The sequence below is a fragment of the Pristiophorus japonicus genome, chromosome 12, assembly GCF_044704955.1.
Source record: "Pristiophorus japonicus isolate sPriJap1 chromosome 12, sPriJap1.hap1, whole genome shotgun sequence".
NCBI lineage: Eukaryota > Metazoa > Chordata > Chondrichthyes > Pristiophoridae > Pristiophorus > Pristiophorus japonicus.
The window spans coordinates 31,793,601-31,821,383 of record NC_091988.1 but is presented as its reverse complement, the minus strand read 5'-3'; the positions used below and the strand labels follow the sequence as shown (position 1 = coordinate 31,821,383).

Genomic DNA, 27,783 nt, shown 5'->3' with positions numbered 1-27,783 from the left:
CCAGTATAAAATCAGAGAATCTTGCAGCGCAGAAGGGGGCCATTCGGCTCACCTTGCCTGTGTCGGCTCTTTGAAAGAGCTGTCTAATTTAGTCCCACACGCCAGCTTTCTCTCTCTAACCCTGCAAATGAGTTCTTTTCAAATACATGTCTAATTGCATTTTGAAAGTTCCTGTGAAATCTGATTCCACCACCTTTCAGGTAAAGTGTTCCAGATCAAAGCAACCCTCTGTGTGAAATCATTTCTCATTTCCCCTCTAATTCTTTTGCCAACTATTTTAAATCTACAGTCTCTGGTTATCGGCCCACTTGCCAGAGGAAACAGTTTCTTCTCATTTTCTCCATCAAAACCTCTCATCATTTTGAATACCTCCCTTGGGTCATTCCTTAACCTTCTCTGCAGAGAACAATCCCAGCTTCTCCAATCTCGCCACATTACTGAAGTCCCTCATTCTTGGTATCATCTGGTAAACCTCCTCCAATCTCCCCAAGGCCTTGACATCCTTCCTAAAGTGTGGTGCCCAGAACTGTACACAATACTCCAGCTGAGGCCTAACCAGTGATTTGTAAAGGTTTAGCATAACTTCCTTGTTTTTGTACTCGATTTACAAAGCAGAGAATCCATTACACTTTGATAACTGCATTCTGAACTTGCCCTGCCACCTTCAAGGATTTGTGAATATGTACCCCCAGGTTGCTCTGCACTTGTACCTCTTCCCCCCTCAAAATAGTATCATTTAGATTATGCTATCTCTCTATGTTGTTTCTCCCAAGGTGGCCCACTTCACGCTTATCTGCAGTAAGTTGCATCTGCCATGTGCCTGCCCATTTCACCAGTCTGTCTGGGTCCTCCTGAAGTCTACTACTATTCACTACATTGCCAAATGTTGTATTATCTGCGACCTTCAAAATTGCAATCCCTGTACCCAAGTCCAGGTCATTTATATGTAAAAGAAAACCAGTGATCCTAATACCGACCCCTGGAGACCTCACTGCACACTTCTCTCCAGTCAGAAAAACATCTGTTCACCATTACTCTCCGTCTCCTATCCCTTAATCAATTACATACCCAAGTTACTACCATCCCTTTAACCCATGTGCTTCTATTTTCCAAACAAGTCTGTTATATGGTACCTTATCAAATGTCTTTTGAAAGTCCATATTTACAACATCTACTGCACTACCTTCGTCAGATCGCTCTGTTACTACATCAAAGAACTCAATCAAGTTAGTTAGACAAGATTTGCCTTTAACAAATCCGTGCTGGCTGTCCCCTATTGCCCATGTTTCTCCAAGTGAGAATTAATTTTGTCCTTGACATTGGTCTCCAATAGTTTTCCCACCATTTATATTAGACTGACTGGCCTGTAGTTACCAGGTTTATCTCCCCCTCCTTTTTTAAACAAGGGTATAACATTTGCAATCCTCTAGTCCTCTGACATCACACCCATATCCAAGGAAGATTGAAAGATTGTGGTCAGAGCTTCTTCTATCAGCACCCTACCTTCCCTCAGCAACCTAGGATGCATCCCATCTGGACTAGGTGATTGTTAACTTTGGGCGATGCCAACCTATTTAGCACCTCTTCTATCTATTTTTATCCTATCCAATATCTCTACTCCCCCATCTCATCTGCAGCATTAACTTCATCCTTCTCTTTTGTGAAGACAGATGCAAAGTACCCATTCAATACCTCAGTCATGCCCTCTGCCTTCATGAGAATATTTCCTTTTTGTCCCTAATCAACCCAACCATTCCTTTAACGATCCTTTTACTTTTTCTATGTTTATAAAAGATTTTTGGATTCCCTTTTATGTTACCTGCTAATCTTTTCTCGTACTCTCTCTTTGTCCTTCTTATATCCTTTTCTGTTTCTCCCTGCACTCTGTATTGTGCCTGATTTTCTATTGTATTCTGTACCTGACGTTTGTCATAAACCTCCTTTTAATATTTTATTTTAACCTCTATTTCCTTTGTCATCCAGGGAGCTCTAGCTTCAGATGCCCTATCTTTCCTCCTGATGGAAATATGCTTGGCTTGCACCTGAAGTATCATCGCCATGAAAGCCTGTCATTGCTCATTTAGTGTTTCCCAGGCCTATCCTTTTTTCCAGTCCACCTATGCTCGATCCCACCTCAAATCACTGAAACTGACTCTCTTCCATTTCGGTATTTTCACCTTTGATTTTTTTTCCCCCCTTTCCATAACTACATTAAACCTAATTATATCATGATCACTATTACCCAGATGTCCACTGCAACACACCTCACTTGCCCTACTTCATTCTCCAGAACTGGATCCAGCACTGCTTCATTCCCCGTTTTAAGGAAGTTCTCCGGTACACATTCTAGGAATTCTTCACCCTCCTCGCCCGTTACTCTTTATTTACCCAGTCTATGTTAGGGTATCTTGCCCAAGTACCTTCATTCATGCGAGGATCCAGACATAGTATGTCAACAAGCAATTTTTCCAAGGGTAGGGGAGGAAGGAAAGCATCACATCCAAGGGTTGTCCTGTCCTTGCCCAGCATCCATGTGTGCACCCAGTTCTGATAAAGGGCCCACACATGAAATATTAACGTGTTTGTTCTCTACTGGTGCTGACTGACCTGCTGAGTGTGTCCAGCATTTCTATTATTGCTCCACGCGTGCACAGGGGTTACTGGATAACTATTGGGCGCAGGAACAGAGCCAATTTTTCCTCCCTAACCTAGGGCAGTTGAAACCAATTATAGTGCCCTCATTGGCACCCTGGCTGAGATTAGCTAGCTCAGTACAGATCAGAGATCAAACATGGAATCTGACTGGTCTGTGTTGCTCAGTAATTCACTGGATAAGCCCGCTGAGGAATTGGTGCAAAACCAACTGCTCTAGCACTTTCTACCTGCTCTCAACATGCATACTTTTATTAAATTTTCCAGTATTCAAATTCAAAAACATATTTTATGAATCTGTTGCACATTTAATTTCCCAGTGCTTACAGGGCTGGGTGTATATGTGGAATGAACATGTTACTCCACTAAGATTTATTGATATGATTGTGCCGATGCTGAGATTAATTTAGTCATCATCTATGGAGTGAAGTTTTGTCAGGGAGCAGGACTTCTTGGCTGCTAATATTCATCGAAAGTTTAGCTTTTTAAAACTCCTGATTCAGTCGCTGCACACTAATTGATTTCCAAAGACAGTATGCATTTATTTACCTTACACCGACTGACCATATGTATTTATTTTTATGTTTACATATATTCATAAGAGAATCTATCTATACTGGGAAAGTTAATCCAAATTAACTTTTGGACCAAATAACTAAACTGATCAGATTTTACAGTTCGCCCTGTGCATCAATTTTGATTAAGTGCCAACATTGGCTCAGTGGGCTCAACCGAGTCAGAGGAGTGGTTTCAAGTCCCTCTCTAGGGACTTAAGAACATAATTTAGTCTGACATTTCAGTGTAGTACTGAGGGAGTGTTGCACTGTTGGAGGATCTGCCTTTCAGATGGAGTGTTAAGTTGAGACCAGGTCTCTCTCCCACCCCCCCACCCCCGAGATGGACGCAAAAGATCTTATGGCACCAACAGCACTAAAAAGAAACACACACAAGATTGGTCAGTCATTTTATCGCTGTATGTGGGACACTTGCTGTGCACAAATTGGCTGGTGTGTTTCCCAGTATTAAAACAGTGACTACACTTCAAAAGTGCTCCATTGGTTGTGAAGTGCTGTGGGACATCATGAGGCTATGAAAAGTGCTATGTAAATGTAAGTTTGTTATTTTCTTTCATTGCTGAAAATGGATTTCGGGATTGAGATTACTAGCTGTTATCTGAATTTTGCCTAACTACAGTATTCGCCTAATTGTTAAGATAACCAGTGCCCCACTGTTCTGATTCCTTATAGAATATATTTGGGCTTTCTTGATTACCAGTTTTTTCTGATAATCACCTGACTGTTTGAGCTGTGAGCCACCGCACACTTAGTGCAATGTTATTAACGAACATTCATTCACAAGCCTCACCCTTGGATGACTATTTCTTGCAGATAGTATGTACATGTTAAAGTATTTGGGTAAGGCACACTGTGAGTTTCCTGCACAAGCAGAATTTGCTGCGTCTACAGTCTGTCACATACAATAACTTGACAAAAGTGTAACATGACTGTAATATTCCATTGCAATGTAGCTCATTGAGTTTCTCAGTTACATTATTAGATATGACATTAATTTAGAATGTCTTTCTCCTATGCAGTTTAGGATTGAGCCATATTATACCATTTCCACAATTACTGAACTGCTTCCATTAGCAGTAAGTGTTGGAGTGGCCCTATAGGCCAGCAAAACATTTTAGCTTTACTGGTGAGCTGAGAGATCAGAAAATGCTGCTGCTGTGTGCTGTTATATTTGGGGCTACTGGCACTTTGAGGCATGGAGTGAATGGAAGAAAAAAAAGGAAAGGAAAGAAAGAAAGAAAGAAACAATTGGATTTATAGGTTGGAAATCGGTGGTTAGTGGTGTGCCACAGGGATCGGTGCTGGGACCACAACTGTTTACAATATACATAGATGACCTGGAAGAGGGGACAGTGTAGTGTAACAAAATTTGCAGATGACACAAAGATTAGTGGGAAAGCGGGTTGTGTAGAGGACACAGAGAGGCTGCAAAGAGATTTGGATAGGTTAAGCGAATGGGCTATGGTTTGGCAGATGGAATACAATGTCGGAAAGGGTGAGGTCATCCACCTTGGGGGAAAAAAAACAGTAAAAGGGAATATTATTTGAATGGGGAGAAATTACAACATGCTGAGGTGCAGAGGGACCTAATCCCAAAAAGTTAGTTTGCAGGTGCAGCAGGTAATCAGGAAAGCGAATGGAATGTTGGCCTTCATTGCGAGAGGGATGGAGTACAAAAGCAGGGAGGTCCTGCTGCAACTGTATAGGGTATTGGTGAGGCCGCACCTGGAGTACTGCGTGCAGTTTTGGTCACCTTACTTAAGGAAGGATATACTGGCTTTGGAGGGGGTACAGAGACGATTCACTAGGCTGATTCCGGAGATGAGGGGGTTACCTTATGATGATAGATTGAGTAAACTGGGTCTTTACTCGTTGGAGTTCAGAAGGATGAGGGGTGATCTTATAGAAACATTTAAAATAATGAAAGGGATAGACAAGATAGAGGCAGAGAGGTTGTTTCCACTGGTAGGGGAGACTAGAACTTGGGGGCACAGCCTCAAAATACGGGGGAGCCAATTTAAAACTGAGTTGAGAAGGAATTTCTTCTCCCAGAGGGTTGTGAATCTGTGGAATTTTCTGCCCAAGGAAGCAATTGAGGCTAGCTCATTGAATGTATTCAAGTCACAGATAGATAGATTTTTAACCAATAAGGGAATTAAGGGTTACGGGGAGCGGGCGGGTAAGTGGAGCTGAGTCCACGGCCAGATCAGCCATGATCTTGTTGAATGGCGGAGCAGGCTCGAGGGGCTAGATGGCCTACTCCTGTTCCTAATTCTTATGTTCTTATGGTGCCTTTCACGACCACCGGACATCTCAAAGCACTTTACAGCAAAATAAGTACTTTTGGAGTGTAGTCACTGTTGTAATATGGGAAACGTAGCAGACAATTTGTGCACAGCAAGCTCCCACAAACAGCCATGTAATAATGACCAGATAATCTGTTTTTGTTATGTTGATTGAGGAATAAATATTGGCCGAAACACCGGGGATAACTCCCCTATTCTTCTTTGAAATAGTGCCATGGGATCTTTAACGTCCACCTGAGAAAGATGGCACATTTGACAGTGCAATACTGCCTTCAATTTAAAGAAAAGATGTGAATTAATCCATTTTTGGAGCTGAAGAATTAGCTGGTAGTAGTTTTTACTAAGATCCTGGTCCTCACCTTTAAATCCCTGCAGAGCCTTGTTCTACTATAGATGGTGCATGTATGGTTTACTTGCATTGTTACTATGGCATGTGATAGGGATACATTAAGTGCATTAGTGTTAACCTATATGAGTAAAAGCTTCAAAAGACAAAATTTGTTCATTTGGCAAACTTACCTTTTTATTAATTTTTGGACAGACACGCTCACTGCTAGGTGTGTTTGAAGAAGATGCTGCTGCCGTTTCAAATTATACCAGCCAACTTTACAAAGCCATGAAGCGGATTTACGATGCACAGGTATAATTCCAAGTTATCTGACTAGGTCATCAGTTACAGAAGATCAGCAGAGAATGAAATGTGTATATCGGTACTCAAATAGAATGGCAAACAGTTACAAGTTTACATTCCATTAAATTACTCCTTTGTACAATCACTATTTGCAAAATCAAATATCTTGAATTTTGGGATGTTCTAACCCGATTCCAAACCTACAGTCTCCTTTCTTTCGTTTTCTTTTCTTCTTGTTACATCTACTCATTATCCACCCCCATATTCATGACAGAGCAGACTATAAAACCCTCATTAATTCCCTAAAATTAAGGATAATGGACTGCTCAGTAGCAGATGGGTTTCCTGGGGAGTGGCGAAGTGTTTGATTTTTCTTCAGCCGTTAGATGTCCCATCTACCCACTTGCTGACAAATGTACACAAAATGTGCAGAACTAATAATATCGGCACAAGAGCAACATAAACAACAACGCATTTATTTTGTGCCTTTTAATGTGGCACAAACATCCCAAAGGGCTTCAGAGGGAAAAATAGATGTCAAGCCAAATGATCAAAAGCTTGGTCAAAGAGGTGGGTTTTAAGCAAGGTCTTAAAGGAGAAGGGAGGTGGGCGGGAAGAACAAAGAGGCGGAGGAGTTTAGAGAGGGATTTCCAGAGAGTGGTGGCACAGTTGACCAATGTACTACATAGCTCAGAACCTAACTGGACTGAGAAGTAATCTAACCTCAGTTTGGGTAACAACAGCAGTGTAACTATTGACTCCAACATCCCTGGACGCAGAAGTGGAGAAATCAGCTCCTAGTCCATTGAATAATCTGTGGTAGAAAGTGCTACGTGGACAGGAGTTGGCACAGCTAGGATGCCCATTCATCATCAGTTGATGGTCGCCATCAGTGATCAGGAGTAAGAACCTGAATTTTTCTCTCTAGCGAGGCAAAATTGAAGCCAGTTGAATTATTTGGTTGATCAGTAATCAATACACACCAAGCATCAGACCTAGGACCTTTCCATTTTGTTTAGATTATTACATAATACTATGATGTGCCTTTACCCATTGTGTCATTGGGGATACACCAGGATAGATTTATCCTCTCATCCTGAAGGCATCAACTCCTTGCTAGGGTATGATGCTAGTCATCCTCTGGTGCCTCACCAAAATGGATATTCATGCGTGAACCCCGACAATTTTTGTTGACAATCTGGCGTCACCTGATGGCCACACACTGGCAGATGTTCCCCTCTGGAACAGGGGCAAGGAGATCAATTCTAGTGCCACTGCAACCACCTCAGCTGCGATTGACTAACTTGGCACAGAAGTTGATCTTATTAGAACCATCCTGGTCTGTGTGGCTCAGTTATTCACTGAGCAAGGCTAGGTCATTTAAATTTCTAAACTCAAAATACAAATGCCTAAAAGCACTTCACGAGTGCATGCAGCCCACTTGAACTAGGGAAGTCAGTATGCACTTATCAATAACCTGTGCAATATTGTGTGTTGTTTGAAGCAAAATAAAAATTAATAGAATACACAAGTGAATATAATAACTAACATTATCGGGGCCGAAATTGTCCCCTGACTAAGTGTAGGTGCACTCACCATTCTTTAAGATTTTTCTCTGCCCCAATCCATGGGGCGGAGGATCGACCAATATTCAGGTCTTGTATTTTTTTCCGGTCGGGGCAGAAGTGCCAGTGAGTTGGGTCGGCTGACGCAAGGAGTCATCAGTGCGCGATGATGACGTCTGCGGGACACGGACATGCTGCGTCGTGCTGACTCATCACAACGTCCCTCCCCTTCAGTTAAAGAGGAGGGCCGCTGCGAGCTCTGCCTGGGGTTTAGTTAGGCCCACTGGACCACCAGGGAGGGTTTCGGCTGTGCTAGCGGCCCGGAACCCAAGAGGGAGCGCTGGGCTGTTGTTGGCAGCCCGGCCGAACCTGTGGCCACTATTGTCGGGCCGAACTCAGTTGGCTGACAATTAAAATAAAATGGAGGCGCCTGAATGCGCCCTCCTCTTTAAAGGCGGACGCGCCGCCCAGCCACACAGCTTTCTGCAGGGGAAAGCTGTCAGTGACACTGACCCGTGGGGCAACATCCCATGGGGGTCGGAAAGGGGGTCGCCGCCAGTCGGTATGGGTTCGGTGCGTGCCCAACGGGTGGCGCGAAAACTTGTTCTTGCTGCTCCTGGCCCGGGGGCAACATAGGAAGGGTCGGCCCATCTGTCTGCCCCTGGTCGGTAAGGCCTAGCCGCTCCATTACTGCCTCTTAGAGAAATGGGTTGGGAGGAGGCTCATATGGAGCACAAACACTGGCGGAGACCAGTTGGCCTGTTTCTGTGCTGTAGGCACATTGTAACTCAATGTAAAATTCAATACCAAATGTTTACAGTGGTATGAATGATACAGTTATACTGTAGGTACTGTCAGTAATAGAAATGGACACAGTTATATGCCCGCTTCAGATCATGGTGGAATCGGAAAAAATAGCTCCGTGCAGATGAACTTAAATGCACTTGTAGTGTATTACTTGTGACTTTCCAAATGCCAATAATATTTTAAATGTTAGGATAAAGTTGGCACATCAGGTAGGTCTAGTAACATTACAATTGTAATGGAGGAACCAGCCAATCTGAGAGATTTTTAACATTTTAATAAAAGCCTTTAGGTGGTCTCGCTTCCAAAGACAAAACCCAAACCTCCATTTATTCAGCTGCATGTTTTGCCTTTCTGAAAAGCAGAAAACATGCTGCAACAGTGCAAACTGAACAGCACAAGTGCCTTTATTAAAGCTTTGTAGCAAGTATTTTAGTGAAATGTTTGGTCATGTATACTTAGTTATATGTCCAACATCTCTGGCAGCTCCAACTTTTTTTTAATTAACATATTCTATCTGGCAACAAAATGGGTTTTTGCATTTTGCTATCCAGCAACATTTTGTTGCCAAGGCTTATGATCCTTGGTTTTAATTATTGAGAAATGGAGTTGAAATAAACACAGTTGAAACAATACAGCCCAGTCAGTGTGCTGCATTGAATTATCATGTACATAATTGCTTGTGTGATTTTACTCTTGCTCTGAATATCTTGTGAGGAAAAATCCAGGTGGTGTCCTATAACATAGTAGGGAGAAGTACTAATAAAAATACTAGTAAAAGTAATAGCGCGAGAAGAGGCAGGGAATGGTGAATAACCACATGAAAATATTTACTACCTGTAAAGAGAATTTGGATTCCGATGATCTGAAGAGAACTGCACTGCGAAAATTGTTGATCACTGGCTTTCTCATTAAGTTTAAAGCTTCCACAGTGATGTAAAGTTGAAAAAGTCATTACTAAGCTATACAGACTGGAAAAACATCTGGTTTGAATCTAGTCTGTGCTGAGCTAGCTGATCTCAGCGAGTACAACATTTAAGGTGCTGCAATTAGCCTTGGATATAGCAAGAAAAAAGATCAGCTATGGGTCCCCAGTGAAAAACATGCACTCTGTTGAATGTTGACAAGACTCAGCTATGGTGCTTTGCACAGTTAAATAAAGCTGGTGACACTTGGGCTAGGGTTTTGTGCTTCTGTGCTCGCCAGTCCAAGATTTTCCATCCATTATTGTGAATTAGCAAAAAAAGCACTGGCTGGCAAGTGCAGGAGTGGAAAACACATGTGAGTGTTGGGAAATTAGGTGAGGTATCAGAAGACTGCCTGTCCCTGTGAAATTTATACCCCAGCAAGAGTCAGCACTTTCAAGAGTGGAGGGGAGAAAAAGACTGAAGCTTAATTTGATCTGTGTTTTCTTTTGCAGAATGAATTGAGCACAGCGACACACTTAACCTCCAAACTGCTCAAGGAATACGAGAAACAGGTAAAAATAAATTGAAGAAAGCCAAAGCAGCAGAACTTGGGAGAGCGATCTTGAGAGTTACTGATATACAAGATATCTTTGTTGGGTTATAATTTATAGAAAGAACATTAAAACATAGATTCACCAGAATGATGATGCAGTTATCATACTATAGCTATGAGAAAAGTGAACAGGGAAAGATTCATTCCACTGGAGCAGAAAAAGCTAAATGCAGATTTATTTGAGGTTCTTAAAATTATGAAGGGTTTTGATGCGGTGCATAGGAAAAAAAACATTCTTCTGATTGGAAAATCAGTGATGTGGGTGATCGATTTGAAATTGATAGCGACGAGAGAGGTTCAGAAATTTCTTTACCGAGTTGTTGAACCATGGAATGCTTTGCCACAGGGAGTGGTTGAGGCAGTACCACTGTGTCTTTTAAGGGAAAGTTTGAATACATTTTTGAGGCGGAAGATACAGAACTATGGGGAGAACATGGAGCAGTGGGATTAGGTTTTAGATTTTTCTAGAAAAGACCCAGCACAGACATGATGGACTGAAAGTGCTGTAAGCTTTGATGGTTTTCAGGGTAATTAACTATAACCAATTACAGTGCAGTCAATGACTTGTGCTTGGAAACACCCAATCGTGTCACTAATCTAGAACCTGGAGGGAAGCATTCATTACACTGAAGATGTACTAGAACCAGCTCCTGCTATGACACAGCTTAGAGCTATTAAATACTTACGTTAATCTAAGTGGTCATAGATAATGGGATATTAAAATACAACAGCATTAAATTTAAAATAACTCAAAAGCATTTTCAACAGGTTCAGTTCTCTGTTACATTGATTTCCTTATTAGATGCAGACACCATCAGCTAGATACTTGTGAGGATTCTAGACTGCACATGCACCTCTAAAAAATGGATGTTAACTTTACCCATTCTGCACTGTTTCTTGCATTGAAAAAGGTGCTCGTTCTCTCAATGTAGGTAGAGAATTGGGAATTCTAGGTTTAAAGTAAAGCAGGTACATTTTGTGTATGCATATTGAACAAGTTAATTTGCATTTGGGATCTGCTGATTGCTTCATATTTACTCACTCGTTTAACAGCTTGTCTGTATTCCTTTCTGTCTCTGCTTACCTCAACATTTTTACATCAAAAAATATTTTGGTTCAGTAGTGGAGAAAGCTTATGTAAACAAGTATAACCACACCGTTCTAGTTCTTATCTAGTTTTTTTGGGCACTTTGGCTACACAATAAAAGCCAATTGTAAAGTCAAGATTTGAAATGCAACCGTGTCCCATTTCAAATTTTTTTTGATTTTTGTTCTTGCTAATTTTTGAAGTTGTTGCTGGGGTACAGTTCAACAGACACCAAGCCCCTTCCAGTACCTTTCCCAAAGAGCCATTATTCATGTGTAACTTTCAATAGGGAGTGTTTCCATTTAAACATGGAGTGGCAGCAGAAACAAGCCCAATATTTGTGTTATCCAATATTCCCCTGCCTAAAGATACTGAGGCTATTTATAGCACCCCTAGCCCCACAGGAGTAATTAACACAGACCAGGGATCAAAGCCTGCAACCTTCCTAGTCTGTATGGCTCAGCTGTTCACTGGATAAACTGTCATCTATCAGTGAAATCCTTTCTCCTCTTAGTTGGAGAATGGTGCATGTAAAATGCAGGAGGGAGATGCTAAGAGGGTGAGCAGCCAACTTAGTCCCAGGCTTTGACAATGCTGCCGCAACTCTGGCAGAGTGATGTGCGTGGACATTCCAGCAGTTCTTGTCTAGATAGGTCCCTGACTTTAAGACCAGTTGATCACCCATTAGGGGTGCGTTCTGATAGTAAGGAGAAACTAGCGATTGGTGAACCAGAGCCAGACTCCTGTACATCCTAAAAGGTTAATTACAGTGCGGTATTGAGAAAGACTGGAGCAAGTCACCGGCAGGCACAGAATTTTGTGCAACATGGAGAAAATCTCAAATCAGACTTCGTAACATCAGTTTTTTAATATAAATCAACTAGTATACACTTCCTGATAATTTTGTAAATGCCTTTACAAATAGTTTTAATGATCATGACGGCCCTAACACACACGTGAAAATATCAAGGCCTATTTTTACCCCCTAATTATATGACAATTTATTAAATGGAATTCCATTAGAGTTCCCTCCATTTATCCACATCTCTGCTGTCTTATTCCAGTGGTCAGAGCACTCAAATACAGAATTTCTCACTGAATGACTTCCTTTCCTCGCATGCCATTGTTCTCATTTAAGCAAAAGCAATGTCATAGTGTGGTCAAGTACAGAGTTGAATAGCCTACTGATACGACAATCAAGATGTGAATACTAGCCAGTTGGATAGGATAATAAAACCAATTAAATGAAGGGGAAAATAATGAAATATAGCGAACAAAATGTAGTTGCTTTTTACCCAAGTGCACTTATTTGCTGCCTAACAAGTAAATAGTGCTTGTTCCTGGTTAACTTTTCTTTTTGTTTTTTGATAGCGTTTTCCCCTAGGTGGTGATGATGAGGTCATGACATCCACATTGCAGCAGTTTGCTCAAGTAATAGATGAAGTAAGTATTAAATTAAATAGGAACAGAAAATGCTGGAAATACTCAGCAGATCAAGCAGCATCTGTGGAGAGAGAAACAAATACCGTGTCAAATACTCAAGCAAAACCTGACCTAGCCACTTAGGTGGAGACACCAAGCCAACAGATAGTCTGTTCATATTTTTAATATGTCCTATGGCAGAGGGATGCTCAATTTCTGTGTTGTGTATTTTTATAAAAATGTAGGGGGTGAATTCGCATACGAGGTGAGCATGCACCCATAGGAGCCCTGCAAGTTCCGGGTTTAGGTATGCACTGCACTTGACAGATCGTACGAATCTAACAGAAATGGGCATTCACTGGCGGAGAGTTGGGCTATTTGCTCAACTTTTGCCCAACGAATGCCTGTGAAATTCTTACGCCTGATAAAAGCATGAGACTTTTAAAGAACAGAAAAATACTTTGTTTTCCAATACTTTGTTTTCCAATAATTTAAACATTTTTAGATCTTTAAAAATATTTTTTTAAAAAAATGTAATTACATTTTTGTTTTATATAATTAATTAAATTCAATTTTGATTAATTTTAAATATGTGATCTTTAAAAAATATATTTGAAATGTTTGTGTATTTTATGGGGTATTCCCGTTCATACTTGTGGTGAGTTCTGGGAATCACCATAAGTATGAACGGGAATACCCCTACTTTGATTGGTTGGGCCAGCCCACATGATCCCAGGGACGCTTGCAAAATGCCTACGTCCCTGGGCCTTTACACAGGCCTACACGTAGAGGCCCAGGACCACAAGTCTAACATCCCGGAACATTCCAGATAAATTGATAGATTTTTTTTCAGGTTTGAAGCCACCAACTACAATTTCTGCACCATTATTTCAAGTAGTAACTTAGATTAAGGCTCAAAATATCGCTTGGTTACATTAACCAAGCTATTCAGCATTAATGGAATAGCATAAAACAGCTCATATCTGTTAAAAGTCTGATTTTGCTGACATTGACTTTCCTTTTTTATAAAGAAATATTGTTCTCAGATTTCACAGCTTCATCTCTAAAGGTTTAGAAAGTGAGATACCAATTAAAAATGGGATATTCTGAAACGGTACCATACCTCCTAGCAAAGATGCTTGAGTATTTGATGCAGAACATGACCTAGCCCCTTACTAGCTGTGGTGGAGGTGCCAAGCCATCATAGAAACATAGAAAATAGGTGCAGGAGTAGGCCATTCGGCCCTTCGAGCCTGCACCACCATTCAATATGATCATGGCTGATCATGCAACTTCAGTACCCCATTTCTGCTTTCTCTCCATACCCCTTGATCCCTTTAGCCATAAGGGCCACATCTAACTCCCTTTTGAATATATCTAACGAACTGGCCTCAACAACTTTCTGTGGTAGAGAATTCCACAAGTTCACAATTCTCTTGCGTGAAGAAGTTTCTCCTCATCTCGGCCCTAAATGGCTTACCTCTTATCTTTAGACTGTGACCTCTGGTTCTGGACTTCCCCAACATCGGGAACATTCTTCCTGCATCTAACCTGTCCAATCCGTCAGAATTTTATATGTTTCTATGAGATCCCCTCTCATTCTTCTAAATTCCAATGAATATAAGCCTAGTCGATCCAATCTTTCTTCATATGTCAGTCCTGTCATCCCGGGAATCAGTCTGGTGAACCTTCGCTGCACTCCCTCAATAGCAAGAATGTCCTTCCTCAGATTAGGAGACCAAAACTGTGCACAATATTCAAGGTGTGGCCTCACCAAGGCCCTGTACAACTGCAGTAAGATCTCCCTGCTCCTATACTCAATTCCTCTCGCTATGAAGGCCAACATGCCATTTGCCTTCTTCACCGCCTGCTGTACCTACATGCCAACTTTCAATGACTGATGTACCATGACACCCAGGTCTCGTTGCACCTCTCCTTTTCCTAATCTGCCGCCATTCAGATAATATTCTGCCTTCCTGTTTTTTCCACCAAAGTGGATAACCTCACATTTATCTACATTATACTGCATCTGCCATGCATTTGCCCACTCATTTGATTCTGACTGTAAGTCACCCTGTAGCCTCTTAGCATCCTCCTCACAGCTCACACTGCCAGCCAGCTTAGTGTCATCTGCAAACTTGGAGATATTACATTTAATTGCTTTGTCTAAATCATTAATGTACATTGTAAATAGCTGGTATCCCAGCACTGAACCTTGCGGTACCCCACTAGTCAAAACTGCCTGCCATTCTGAAAAGGACCCATTTATTCTGTCTCTTTGCTTCCTGTCTGCCAACTAGTTCTCTATCCACGTCAATACATTACCCCCAATACCATGTGCTTTCATTTTGCACACTAATCTCTTGTATGGGACCTTGTCAAAAGCCTTTTGAAAGTCCAAATACACCACATCCACTGGTTCTCCCTTGTCCACTCTGCTAGTTACATCCTCCAAAAATTCTAGAAGATTTGTCAAGCATGTTTTCCCTTTCATAAATCCATCCTGACTTGGACCGATCCTGTCACTGCTTTCCAAATGCGCTGCTATTACATCTTTAATAATTGATTCCAACATTTTCCTCACTACCGATGTCAGGCTAACCGGTCTATAATTCCGTTTTCTCTCTCCCTCCTTTTTAAAAAAAGTGGTGTTACATTAGTCCAGTCCATAGGAACTTATCCAGAGTCTATAGAATGTTGGAAAATGATCACCAATGCATCCACTATTTCGAGGGCCACTTCCTTAAGTACTCTGGATGCAGACTATCAGGCCCTGGGGATTTATCGGCCTTCAATCCCATCAATTTCCCTAACACAATTTCCTGACCAATAAGGATTTCCTTCCGTTCCTCCTTCTCACTAGACCCTCGGTCCCCTAGTATTTCCGGAAGGTTATTTGCGTCTTCCTTAGTGAAGACAGAACCAAAGTATTTGTTCAGTTGGTCTGCCATTTCTTTGTTCCCCATTATAAATTCACCTGATTCTGACTGCAAGGGATCTACATTTTTCTTCGCTAATCTTTTTCTCTTCGCATATCTATAGAAGCTTTTGCAGTCAGTTTTTATGTTCCCGGCAAGCTTACTCTCATACTCTATTTCCCCCCTCCTAATTAAATCTTTTGTCCTCCTCTGCTGAATTCTAAATTTCTCCCAGTCCTCAGGTTTGCTGCTTTTTCTGGCCAATTTATATGCCTCTTTCTTGGATTTAACACTATCCCTAATTTCCCTTGTTAGCCACGGTTGAGCCACCTTCCTCGTTTCATTTTTACGCCAGACAGGGATGTACAATTGTTGAAGTTCATCCATGTGATCTTTAAATGTTTGCCATTGCCTATCCACCATCAACCCTTTAAGTATCATTCACCAGTCTATCCTAGCTAATTCATGTCCCATACCATCGAAGTTACCTTTCTTTAAGTTCAGGACCCTAGCCTCTGACTTAACTGTGTCACTCTCCATCTTAATGAAGAATTCTACCATATCATGGTCATTCTTCCCCAAGGGGCATCGCACAACAAGATTGCTAATTAATCCTCTCTCATTACACAATACCCAGTCTAGGATGGTCAGCTCTCTAGTTGGTTCCTCGACATATTGGTTTAGAAAACTATCCCTTATACACTCCAGGAAATCCTCCACCGTATTGCTACCAGTTTAGTCAGCCCAATCTATATGTAGATTAAAGTCACCCATGATAACTGCTGTACCTTTATTACACGCATCCCTAATTTCCTGTTTGATGCCATCCCCAACCTCACTACTACTGTTTGGTGGTCTGTACACAACTCCCACTAGCATTTTCTGCCCTTTGGTATTCCGCAGCTCTACCCATACAGATTCCACATCATCCAAGCTAATGTCCTTCCTTACTATTGCGTTAATCTCCTCTTTAACCAGCAACGTTACCCCACCTCCTTTTCCTTTCTGTCTATCCTTCCTGAATATTGAATACCCCTGAATGTTGCGTTCCCAGCCTTGGCCACCCTGGAGCCATGTCTCCATAACCCAATTACATCATATCCGTTAACAGCTGTCTGCGCAATTAATTCATCCACCTTATGAATGCTCCTCGCATTGAGACACAGAGCCTTCAGGCTTGTTTTTTTTATCACTCTTTGTCCTTTTAGAATTATGTTGTAATGTGGCCCATTTTGACTTTTGCCTTTGATTTCTCTGCCCTCCACTTTTACTTATCTCCTTTCTACCTTTTGCTTCTGCCCCCATTTTGCTTCCCTCTGTCTCCCTGCATAGATTCCCACCCCCCTGCCATATTAGTTTAAACCCTCCCCAACAGCACTAGCAAACACTCCCCCTTGGACATCGGTTCCAGTCCTGCCCAGGTGCAGAACGTCTGGTTTGTACTGGTCCCATCCTCTCCCCCAGAACCGGTTCCAATGTCCCAGCAATTTGAATTCCTCCCTCTTACACTATTCCTCAAGCCACATATTCATCTTAACTATCCTGCTATTTCTACTCTGACTAGCACGTGGCACTGGTAGCAATCTTGAGATTACTACCTTTGAGGTCCTACTTTTTAATTTGAACTCCTAGCTCCCTAAATTCAGCCTGTAGAACCTCATCCCGTTTTTTACCTATATTGTTGGTACCTATATGCACCACGACAACTGGCTGTTCATCCTCCCCCTCCAGAATGCCCTGCAGCCGCTCCGAGACATCCTTGACCCTTGCACCAGGGAGGCAACATATAATCCTGGAGTCTCGATTGCGGCCGCAGAAACGCCTGTCTATTCCCCTTACAATAGAATCCCCTACCACTATAGCTCTCCCACTCTTTTTCCTGCCCTCCTGTGCAGCAGAGCCACCCATGGTGCCATGAACTTGGCTGCTGCTGCCTTCCTCTGATGAGCCATCTCCTCCAACAGCACCCAAAGTGGTATATCTGTTTTGGAGGGAGATGACCGCAGGGGACTCCTGCACTACCTTCCTACTCCTGCTCAGATTGCCTGTTCATATTTTTAGTATGCCCTGTGACAGTGGGATGCTCAATTTCTGTGTTGTGCATTTTTATAAAAATATATAATTTCAAGTTAATAAATTCACACTAGATTGAATTCAGGAAAAAAAGCTTCTGCATTTAATCATATCTGCATGCAATTGACCAGCAAGCAGTATTTCTTCTTTTATCTTTTTAACATTATAAGCTTACCTTAAATGGTGCAACTAAAATTCTAAGATTCATTATGGAATCCTCATTTGAGTTTCAGAAAGGCATAGGATTTAAACAGAGCAACTTCTACTTTAGTGTAGTCATGTAAAATGTAGAACAATAGGAATGAGTCTTCGTAGCAGTGTTTTCTTTTGCAGCTGGTCCCTAATATGGAAAGATCCAAATTTTTTAAATTTTTGTTTCTTTCCCTTCCTACTGCCAATTTTCTGCTCTCCTTTTAGTTCCACAGATTCTGGGCATTGTGCAGTGTTTCAGGTCAGTGGTCATTCTAAATGTTTGATCCGTAGAGCGTGTCAGCTTGCTGTGTGGCTATAGGGAGCAGCACAGCTGTTCTCACCCGATGTCCATACAACCATATTCTGGAGGAAGTAGTTGATAGAAAGCAGCAACAGAAACCCTAGCAGATATTCCCTTCCCTAAATGAGGCAAATTGTAACATCGTACTGACACTCCAGATGGTATCAGCTAATTTAGCACAGACCAGAGATTAAACAAATCTGTATGCCTTGGCTAGTATCTGAATAAAGTCAGTGAACCATTGAGGGTGGTCTAGGATTCAACAGTTAAGATAACCCCAGGTTGTCCATGAACTCCAGTTTGTTTCAAAGTTTCTAATGCTCTGTTTTGCCAGTATGGAAGATTATACCGAGACCTAAATTTAAAAGACTTCAGATTATTTTTTCTCGAGAATGAAATTTCCTGTTGTCTTCTAGCTCAGTTCCTGCCACGCTGTACTTTCAACACAATTAGCCGATGCCATGATGTTCCCCATTACACAGTTTAAGGAAAAGGATTTAAAAGGTATGAAAATTGCACCTACAGTATTTTATAGTGCGGTTATCTCCTGCCCTTGTGTAGTCATGTTTTAAAACAAATACCGACTTGCGAATGTTTAAAAATAGCCTATGTTTCTGCACATTGAATGTATGTTTTGTTAGGTTATCAAATGTGTACTCTTATGAAAGAACAAAGTGGGAAAAAATAAGGAAAGAGACGAAACACATGCATTTATATAGCATTTTTCACATCTTTAGGACATCCCAAAAAAAATCTACACCCAATTATTTATTTTTATATATACTCATTGTTAAGTGAGCAAACATGGTAGCCAATTTTCACACAACAAGGTTCCATAAACAGCAATCAGCTGTTAATCTGTTATACTGGTATATAGGGGGCACTGGAAAAAGGAAAAATTTGATTTTAGTGCCAAAAAAAAAGGCCTTGTAAATGTCTGGTGTGTCATCCAGGTCGGGTGGCACGGATACATGTTTTATGTTTTGCAGGTAGACTCTAAAAAAAGTTTCATTGAGGGATGAATCTTGTCGAAGATGCAGGGAGAGCGAACAAACAGGTTGGGACCTGTTTAACGTCTCATCTGAAAGATGGCACCTCCAACAATACAGCACACCCTCAGTGCTGCACTGAATCATGATCAATCTCTAGCATGGGGCTTGAACCCATGACCTTCTAATTGAGACGAGAGTGCTACCATAAAGCCAACTGACAATTACTGAATGTGAATAACATAAAATCAATCAAATTATGACCAATTTCTTTTACTCAACATTTTCATTTATTTTCAGAAATGCTAACCCTAAATGAAGTCTTTGATATTGCAAGTAATGGTGAGTATCATTTCATTTACCAACATGTCAGTTTAATAAAAGTATGGTGAAGAATGTTCTTTTTCATTATTTGTACCCAGCATCAACATTAGAAACTTCACATTGACATGTAGGATAACGGTCCTTCTAATGTTGTCCCAACAGATCTCAGAACATCCACTAATACGACTTTTATTTACTGTATTTTTTGTCGTCTGAGTAAGACGAACTCTTTCATGCCAATTTGAGCCAAATATACAAGTAGTCTTGTACTGTAGACACACATTTACCAGAGGCCTGCTCAACTTCAATTCAATGATAGTCACTCAAACTGTTCTTGATTAGAACCCATTAATTGACATGCATTTTTTTCACAGAATTTCAGTAATATTTACATCACAAGATGATGGGAATTTTGATAATCATCACAGATATTGAAAACGATACACGTGACTTTCTACAGAATCATTTTAATTGAGAATAATATGTGACTGAGGGTCTTGAGCTGCTTTGTATTGAATGCAATGGGATTTGAGGGACTGACTCCTGAAACACAGGCCTTACACAGCTAGGAAATCCCCAAAGTAAGCTTTCTAGAATTGCTAAATCGGGTAGCTCAGAAGATTCAGGTCTTCTAAACTGCGAGCCTTAGAAAATCTATCACGTTTACTTTGGGGTTCATGCAGGCTGCACTGGATCTGTGTGTTTGGAAGAGGTGGTCCTACCTCTCTACTAAATGCAATATAAAACAGTGGTTAGGCCACAGCTAGAAAACTGCGTACAGTTCTGGTCATCACATTGCAGGAAACATGTGATTGCACAAGAAACATAAAAAATAGGTGCAGGAACAGGCCATTCGGCCCTTCGAGCCTGCACCACCATTCAATAAGATCATGGCTGATTATTTCCTCAGTATCCCTTTCCTGTTTTCTCTCCATACCCCTTGATCCCGTTAGCCGTAAGGGCCATATCTAACTCCCTCTTGAATATATCCAATGAACTGGCATCAACAACTCTCTGCGGTAGGGAATTCCACAGGTTAACAACTCTCTGAGTGAAGAAGTTTCTCCTAATCTCAATCCTAAATGGCCTACCCCTTATCCTAAGACTGTGTCCCCTGGTTCTGGAGTTCCCAACATCGGGAACATTCTACCCGCATCTAACCTGTCCCGTCCCATCAGAATCTTATCTGTTTCTATGAGATCCCCTCTCAGCCTTCTAAACTCCAGTGTATAAAGGCTCAGTTGATCCAGTCTCTCCTCTTATGTCAGTCCTGCCATCCCGGGAATCAGTCTGGTGAACCTTCGCTGCACTCCCTCAATAGCAAGAACGTCCTTCCTCAGATTGGGAGACCAAAACTGAACACAATATTCCAGGTGAGGCATCACCAAGGCCCTGTACAACTGCAGTAAGAGCTCCCTGCTCCTATACTCAAATCTCCTAGCTATGAAGGCCAACATACCATTTGCCGCCTTTACCGCCTGCTGTACCTGTATGCCAACTTTCAATGACTGAAGAACCATGACACCCAAGTCACGTTGCACCTCCCCATTTCCTAATCTGCCACCATTCAGATAATATTTTGTCTTCATGTTTTTGCCCCCAAAGTGGATAACCTCATATTTATCCACATTATACTGCATCTGCCATGCATTTGCCCACTCCTAACCTGTCCAAGTCACCCTGCAGCCTCCTAGCGTCCCCCTCATAGCCACCCAGTTTAGTGTCATCTGCAAACTTGGAGATATTACACTCAATTCCTTCATCCAAATCATTGATGTATATTGTAAAGAGCTAGGGTCCCAGCACTGAGCCCTGCGGCACTCCACTAGTCACTGCCTGCCATTCTGAAAAGGACCCATTTATCTCGACTCTCTCTGCTTCTTGTCTGCCAACCAGTTCTCTATCCACGTCAATATATTACCCTCAATACCATGTGCTTTGATTTTGCACACCAATCTCTTGTGTGGGACCTTGTCAAAAGCCTATTGAAAGTCCAAATACACCATATCCACTGGTTCTCCCTTGTCCACTCTATTAGTTACATCCTCAAAAAATTCCAGAAGATTTGTCAAGCATGATTTCCCCTTCATAAATCCATGCTGACTTGGACCGATTCTGTTGCTGCTTTCCAAATGCGCTGCTATTTCATCCTTAATAATTGATTCCAACATTTTCCCCACTACTGATGTTAGATTAACCGGTCTATAATTACCCACTTTCTCCCTCCCTTTTTAAAAAGTGGTGTTACATTAGCTACCCTCCAGTCCATAGGAACTGATCCAGAATCAATAGATTGTTGGAAAATGATCACCAATGCATCCACTATTTCTAGGGCCATTTCTTAAGCACTCTGGGATGCAGACTATCAGGCCCCAGGGATTTATCGGCCTTCAATCCCATCAATTTCCTAACACAGTTTCCCGCCGAATAAGGATATCCTTCAGTTCCTCCTTCTCACCAGACCCTCGATCCCCTTGTACTTCCGGAAGGTTATTTTTGTCTTCCTTCGTGAAGACAGAACCAAAGTATTTGTTCAACTGGTCTGCCACTTCTTTGTTCCCCATTATAAATTCACATGAATCCGACTGCAAGGGACCTACGTTTGTCTTCACTAATCTTTTTCTCTTCACATATCTATAGAGGTTTTTGCAGTTAGTTTTTATGTTCCTGGTAAGCTTCTTCTCGTACTCTATTTTCCCCCTCTTAATTAAACCCTTTGTCCTCCTCTGTTGAATTCAACATTTCTCCCAGTCCTCAGGTTTGTTGCTTTTTCTGGCCAATTTATATGCCTCTTCCTTGGCTTTAACACTATCCTTAATTTCCCTTGTTAGCCACGGTTGAGCCACCTTCCCCGTTTTATTTTTCTCCAGACAGAGATGTACAATTGCTGAAGTTCATCCATGTGATCTTTAAATGTTTGCCATTGCCTATCCACCGTCAACCCTTTAAGTATCATTTGCCAGTGTATTCTAGCCAATTCATGCCTCAAACCATCAAAGTTACCTTTCCTTAAGTTCAGGACCCTAGTTTCTGAATTAACTGTGTCACTCTCCATCTTAATAAAGAATTCTATTATGTTATGGTCACTCTTCCCCAAGGGGCCTCGCACAACAAGATTGCTAATTAGTCCTTTCTCATTGCACATCACCCAGTCCAGGATGGCCAGCTCCTTTCTAGACATATTGGCCCCAAGTTTCCACGTGATTTGCTCCTGATTTTTAGGAGCAACTGGTGTAGAACGGAGTATCTTAGAAATCGGAATTCTCGTCATTTAGTTTGCTCCAGTTCTAGTCAGTTAGAACAGTTTCACTTTGGAACAGAATTTTTTTTTCAAAAGGGGGCGTGTCCGGCCACTTACGCCTGATTTCAAAGTTTCGTGAGTGAAAACTTACTCCAAACTAACTTAGAATGGAGTAAGTGAAGATTTTTGTACGCTCGAAAAAACCTTGTCTACACTTTAGAAAATCAGGCGTAGGTTACAAACTAGGCGTAGGGAACGAGGAGGGGGGGAAGGGAAGTCATTAAATTCTACAATCAATCCTTAGTTATACTTATACAAATATTATACAAATAACTCCAACCTGAATAAAAATTTATAAGCAAAGAAAAGATTAAATAAACCATGTTCCTACCTGTGTGAAATAGCATCAGCCTTCGAGCTGCTGTGCTTCAGGCAGACCTTTCATGTTGGAGACAGGCAGCGGTGTGGTGTCAGTGTCTCGACGGCAGCGGCAGCAAGCTTCGAGCTGAGCTGCAGTGCTTGAGGCAGGCCTTCATTCTCTTCGTGGCTGGCCGCAAAGAAGCAGCACCGGACGGACCCGAGGCCATTCAGCCATGAGATGTCAGTGGCTGGCCGGCAGCCGAAGAATCAGCAGCGGACCGACGTGAGGCCATTCGGCCATAGGATATCAGCGGCGTCAGTGGCTGGCCGGCAGCCGAAGAATCAACACCTGACACACGCAGCTCTTCATGGTGCTTGAGGCCATTCGGCCACGCTTTAGGGGCGGCGTCAGTGGCTCGACGGCAGCCGAAGATACAGCAGCAGCCTTCGAGCTGTGAGGGGGACTGAGGCCATTTGGACAGGGAGAGGCAGCCACATCGACAGTTTTATATTTAAATTTGCAGAATGGGTGTTGCATTGTCAACACCACGTATTATGCAATGGTTTGCCATCTTTGTTCTTGGTGGATGTTGATCCATTGCAAAGTTGAATTGGCACTCTTATTTCTCCAAACACACAGTCCTTAATTTGCATGCACCAATGCAGCACCGGTTCTGCAAGTTTAGCAGTGAAAAGCTGAACTCACTGATTTCAGCAGGTGATTTATTCAGCAGTGCTGCTAAAAGCACTCCCTCACACACAGAAATATCAAAAAAAATTAAATTACAAGCCTTTGCAGGGGTCCAAGCAACAAATCTTCACTTTTTCTGCAGTATTTTTAAAAATGGCCGAGTGCCAATGTTTGTGTGAGACTGCGCGTGCGCGCACGCTCCAACGCGCACGTGCACGGTTGCCGGCACCACGAAGGCTAATTTAAATTGTACACGCCCCCGCTACTTAGAAAATTGGCGCGAGTGTTAGGCTCCGCCTCCTGCTGCGAAGAGCACGCCGCGCCAAGCAGATATCGAGCTCCAAGGAGCTCGAGAATATCGGACTTTTTTTTAGGCGCAGTTTTCGGCGCGAAAAACAGGCGCCCAGCTCGGAGGTGTGACGTTTTCGCCACGGGACGAAACTTGGAGCCAAGGGTCTCGAAAACCATCCCTAATACAATCCAGGAAATCCTCCTCCACTGCATTGCTACCAGTTTGGTTAGCCCAATCAATATGTAGATTAAAGTCACCCATGATAACTGATGTACCTTTATTGCATGCATCCGTAATTTCTTGTTTGATGCTGTCCCCAACCTCACTACTGCTGTTTGTTGGTCAGTACACAACTCCCACTATCGTTTTCTGCCCCTTGGTATTCCGTAGCTCCACCCATACCGATTCCACATCATCCAAGCTAATGTCCTTTCTTACAATTGCATTAACTTCCTCTTTAACCAGCAATGCCATCCCGCCTCCTTTTCCTTTCTGTCTATCCTTCCTAAATGTTAAATACTCCTGGATGTTGAGTTCACAGCCTTGGTCACCCTGGTGCCATGTCTCCGTGATGCCAATTACATCATACCCTTTAACTGCTATCAGGATTCAGGTGAATTTATAATGGGGAACAAAGAAATGGCAGACCAATTGACAAATACTTTGGTTCTGTCTTCACGAAGGAAGACACAAATAACCTTCTGGAAGTACTAGGGCACCGAGGGTCTGGTGAGAAGGAGGAACTGAAGGATATCCTTATTAGACGGGAAATTGTGTTAGGGAAATTGATGGGCTTGAAGGCCGATAAATCCCTGGGACCTGATAGTCTGCATCCCAGAGTACTTAAGGAAGTGGCCCTAGAAATAGTGGATGCATTGGTGATCATTTTCCAACATTCTATCAATTCTGGATCAGTTCCTATTGACTGGAGGGTAGCTAATGTAATACTACTTTTTAAAAAGGGAGGGAGAAAGTGGGTAATTATAGACCGGTTAGCCTAACATCAGTAGTGGGGAAAATGTTGGAATCAATTATTAAGGATGAAGTAGCAGCGCATTTGGAAAGCAGTGACAGGATCAGTCCAAGTCAGCATGGATTTATGAAGGGGAAATCATGCTTGACAAATCTTCTGGAATTTTTTGAGGATGTAACTAGTAGAGTGGACAAGGGAGAACCAGTTGATGTGGTGTATTTGGACTTTCAAAAGGCTTTTGACAAGGTCCCACACAAGAGATTGGTGTGCAAAATCAAAGCACATGGTATTGGGGGTAATATACTGACGTGGATAGAGAACTGGTTGGCAGACAAGAAGCAAAGAGTCGAGATAAATGGGTCCTTTTCAGAATGGCAGGCCGTGACTAGTGGAGTGCTGCAAGACCCAGCTCTTTACAATATACATCAATGATTTGGATGAAGGAATTGAGTGTAATATCTCCAAGTTTGCAGATGACACTAAACTGGGTGGCTGTGTGAGCTGCGAGGGGGATGCTCAGACTGCAGGGTGACTTGGACAGGTTAGGTGAGTGGGCAAATGCATGGCAGATGCAGTATAATGTGGATAAATGTGAGGTTATCCATTTTGGGGGCAAAAACGCGAAGACAGAATATTATCTGAATGGTGGCAGATTCGGAAAAGGGGAGGTGCAACGTGATCTGGGTGTCATGCTACATCAGTTATTGAAAGTGGGCATACAGGTATAGCAGGCGGTAAAGAAGGCAAATGGTATGTTGGCCTTCATAGCTAGGGGATTTGAGTATAGGAGCAGGGAGCTCTTACTGCAGTTGTACAGGGCCTTGGTGATGCCTCACCTGGAATATTGTGTTCAGTTTTGGTCTCCTAATCTGAGGAAGGACGTTCTTGCTATTGAGGGAGTGCAGCGAAGGTTCACCAGACTGATTCCCGGGATGGCTGGACTGACATATGAGGAGAGACTGGATCAACTGGGCCTTTATACACTGGAGTTTAGAAGAATGAGAGGGGATCTCATAGAAACGTATAAGATTCTGATGAGACGGGACAGGTTAGATGCGAGTAGATTGTTCCCGATGTTGGGGAAGTCCAGAACCAGGGGACACAGTCTTAGGATAAGGGGTAGGCCATTTAGGACTGAGATGAGGAGAAACTTCTTCACTCAGAGAGTTGTTAACCTGTGGAATTCCCTATCACAGAGAGTTGTTGATGCCAGTTCATTGGATATATTCAAGAGGGAGTTAGATATGGCCCTTATGGCTAAGGGGATCAAGGCGTATGGAGAGAAAGCAGGAAAGGGGTACTGAAGGAATGATCAGCCATGATCTTATTGAATGGTGGTGCAGGCTCGAATGGCCGAATGGCCTACTACTGCACCTATTTTCTATGTTTCTATGTTTCTGTCTGCGCAGTTAATTCGTCCACCTTATTCTGAATACTCCTAGCATTGAGGCACAAAGCCTTCAGGCTTGTCTTTCTAGCACACTTTGCCCCTTTAGAATTTTGGTGTAACGTGGCCCTTTTTGCTTCTTGCCTTAGGTTTCTCTGCCCTCCACTTTTACTTTTCTTCTTTCTATCTTTTGCTTCTGCCCCCATTCTATTTCCTCTGTCTCCCTGCATAGGTTCCCATCCCCCTGCCATATTAGTTTAACTCCTCCCCAACAGCACTAACAAACACTCCCCCTAGGACATTGGTTCCGGTCCTGCACAGATACAGACCGTCCGGTTTATACTGGTCCCACCTCCCCCAGAACCGGTTCCAATGTCCCAGGAATTTGAATCCCTCCCTTGTGCACCACTCCTCAAGCCACGTATTCATCTGAGCTATCCTGCGATTCCTACTCTGACTAGCACGTGACACTGGTAGCAATCCTGAGATTACTACTTTTGAGGTCCTACTTTTTAATTTAGCTCCTAGCTCTCTAAATTCGTCTCGTCAGACCTCATCCCGTATTTTTACCTATATCGTTGGTACCACGACAACTGGCTGCCCACCCTCCCTTTTCAGAATGCCCTGCACCTGCACTGAGACATCTTTCGCCCTTGCACCAAGGAGGCAACATACCATCCTGGAGTCTCTGTTGCGGCCGCAGAAACGTCGATCTGTTCCCCTTACAATTGAATCCCCTATCACTATAGCTCTCCCAATCTTTTTCCTGCCCTCCTGTGCAGCAGAGCCACACATGGTGCCATGAACTTGGCTGTTGCTGCTCTCCCCTGATGAGTCATCCTCCTCAACAGTACCCAAAGCGGTGTATCTGTTTTGCAGGGGGATGACCGCAGGGGACCCCTGAACTACCTTCCTTGCACTGCTCTTCCTGTTGGTCATCCATTCCCTATCTGGCTGTGTACCCTTTACCTGTGGTAAGACCAACTCTCTAAACGTGCTATTCACGTCATTCTCAGCATCATGGATGCTCCAGAGTTCATCCACCCACAGCTCCAGTGCCGCAATGCGATCCGTCAGGAGCTGCAAGTGGATGCACTTCCCGCACACGTAGTCGTCAGGGACACTGGAAGTGTCCCTGACTTCCCACATAGTACAGGAGGAGCATAACACGTGTCCGAGCTGTCCTGCCATGACTTAACCATTAGATAAACTTAAATTGGCAACAGTAATACTAAAGGTTACTTACTGATATAGAAAAGAAAAAGAAAAACTACTTACTAATCATCAGCCAATCACTTACCCCCTTGGCTGTGACGTCACCTTTCGATTTCTTTCTACTTTTTTGCCTTCTCTCCCTACTGCAACTGCACCGGCTGGCCTTTATAGGCCTCTCTGAACTGCCGCCCGAACTCCCACCTCTCCGAACTCCCCGGACTCGTGGTCTCGCTGGCCTTTATAGACCTCTCTGAACTGCCGCCC

General features: G+C 42.6%; 1 protein-coding gene across 2 annotated transcripts in view; it reads left to right on the top strand.

The window, feature by feature from the left end:
* appl1 (adaptor protein, phosphotyrosine interaction, PH domain and leucine zipper containing 1) overlaps positions 1-27,783 on the top strand; it is a 64,720-nt gene that overhangs the window by 2,703 nt on the left and 34,234 nt on the right. For both annotated transcript variants that reach the window (XM_070895277.1, XM_070895276.1), the window contains exons 2-6: positions 6,075-6,173; positions 9,954-10,013; positions 12,513-12,584; positions 18,464-18,551; positions 19,337-19,378. In XM_070895277.1, coding sequence (XP_070751378.1) covers positions 6,075-6,173; positions 9,954-10,013; positions 12,513-12,584; positions 18,464-18,551; positions 19,337-19,378 — 361 coding nt within the window. The remainder of the gene's footprint in view (positions 1-6,074; positions 6,174-9,953; positions 10,014-12,512; positions 12,585-18,463; positions 18,552-19,336; positions 19,379-27,783) is intronic.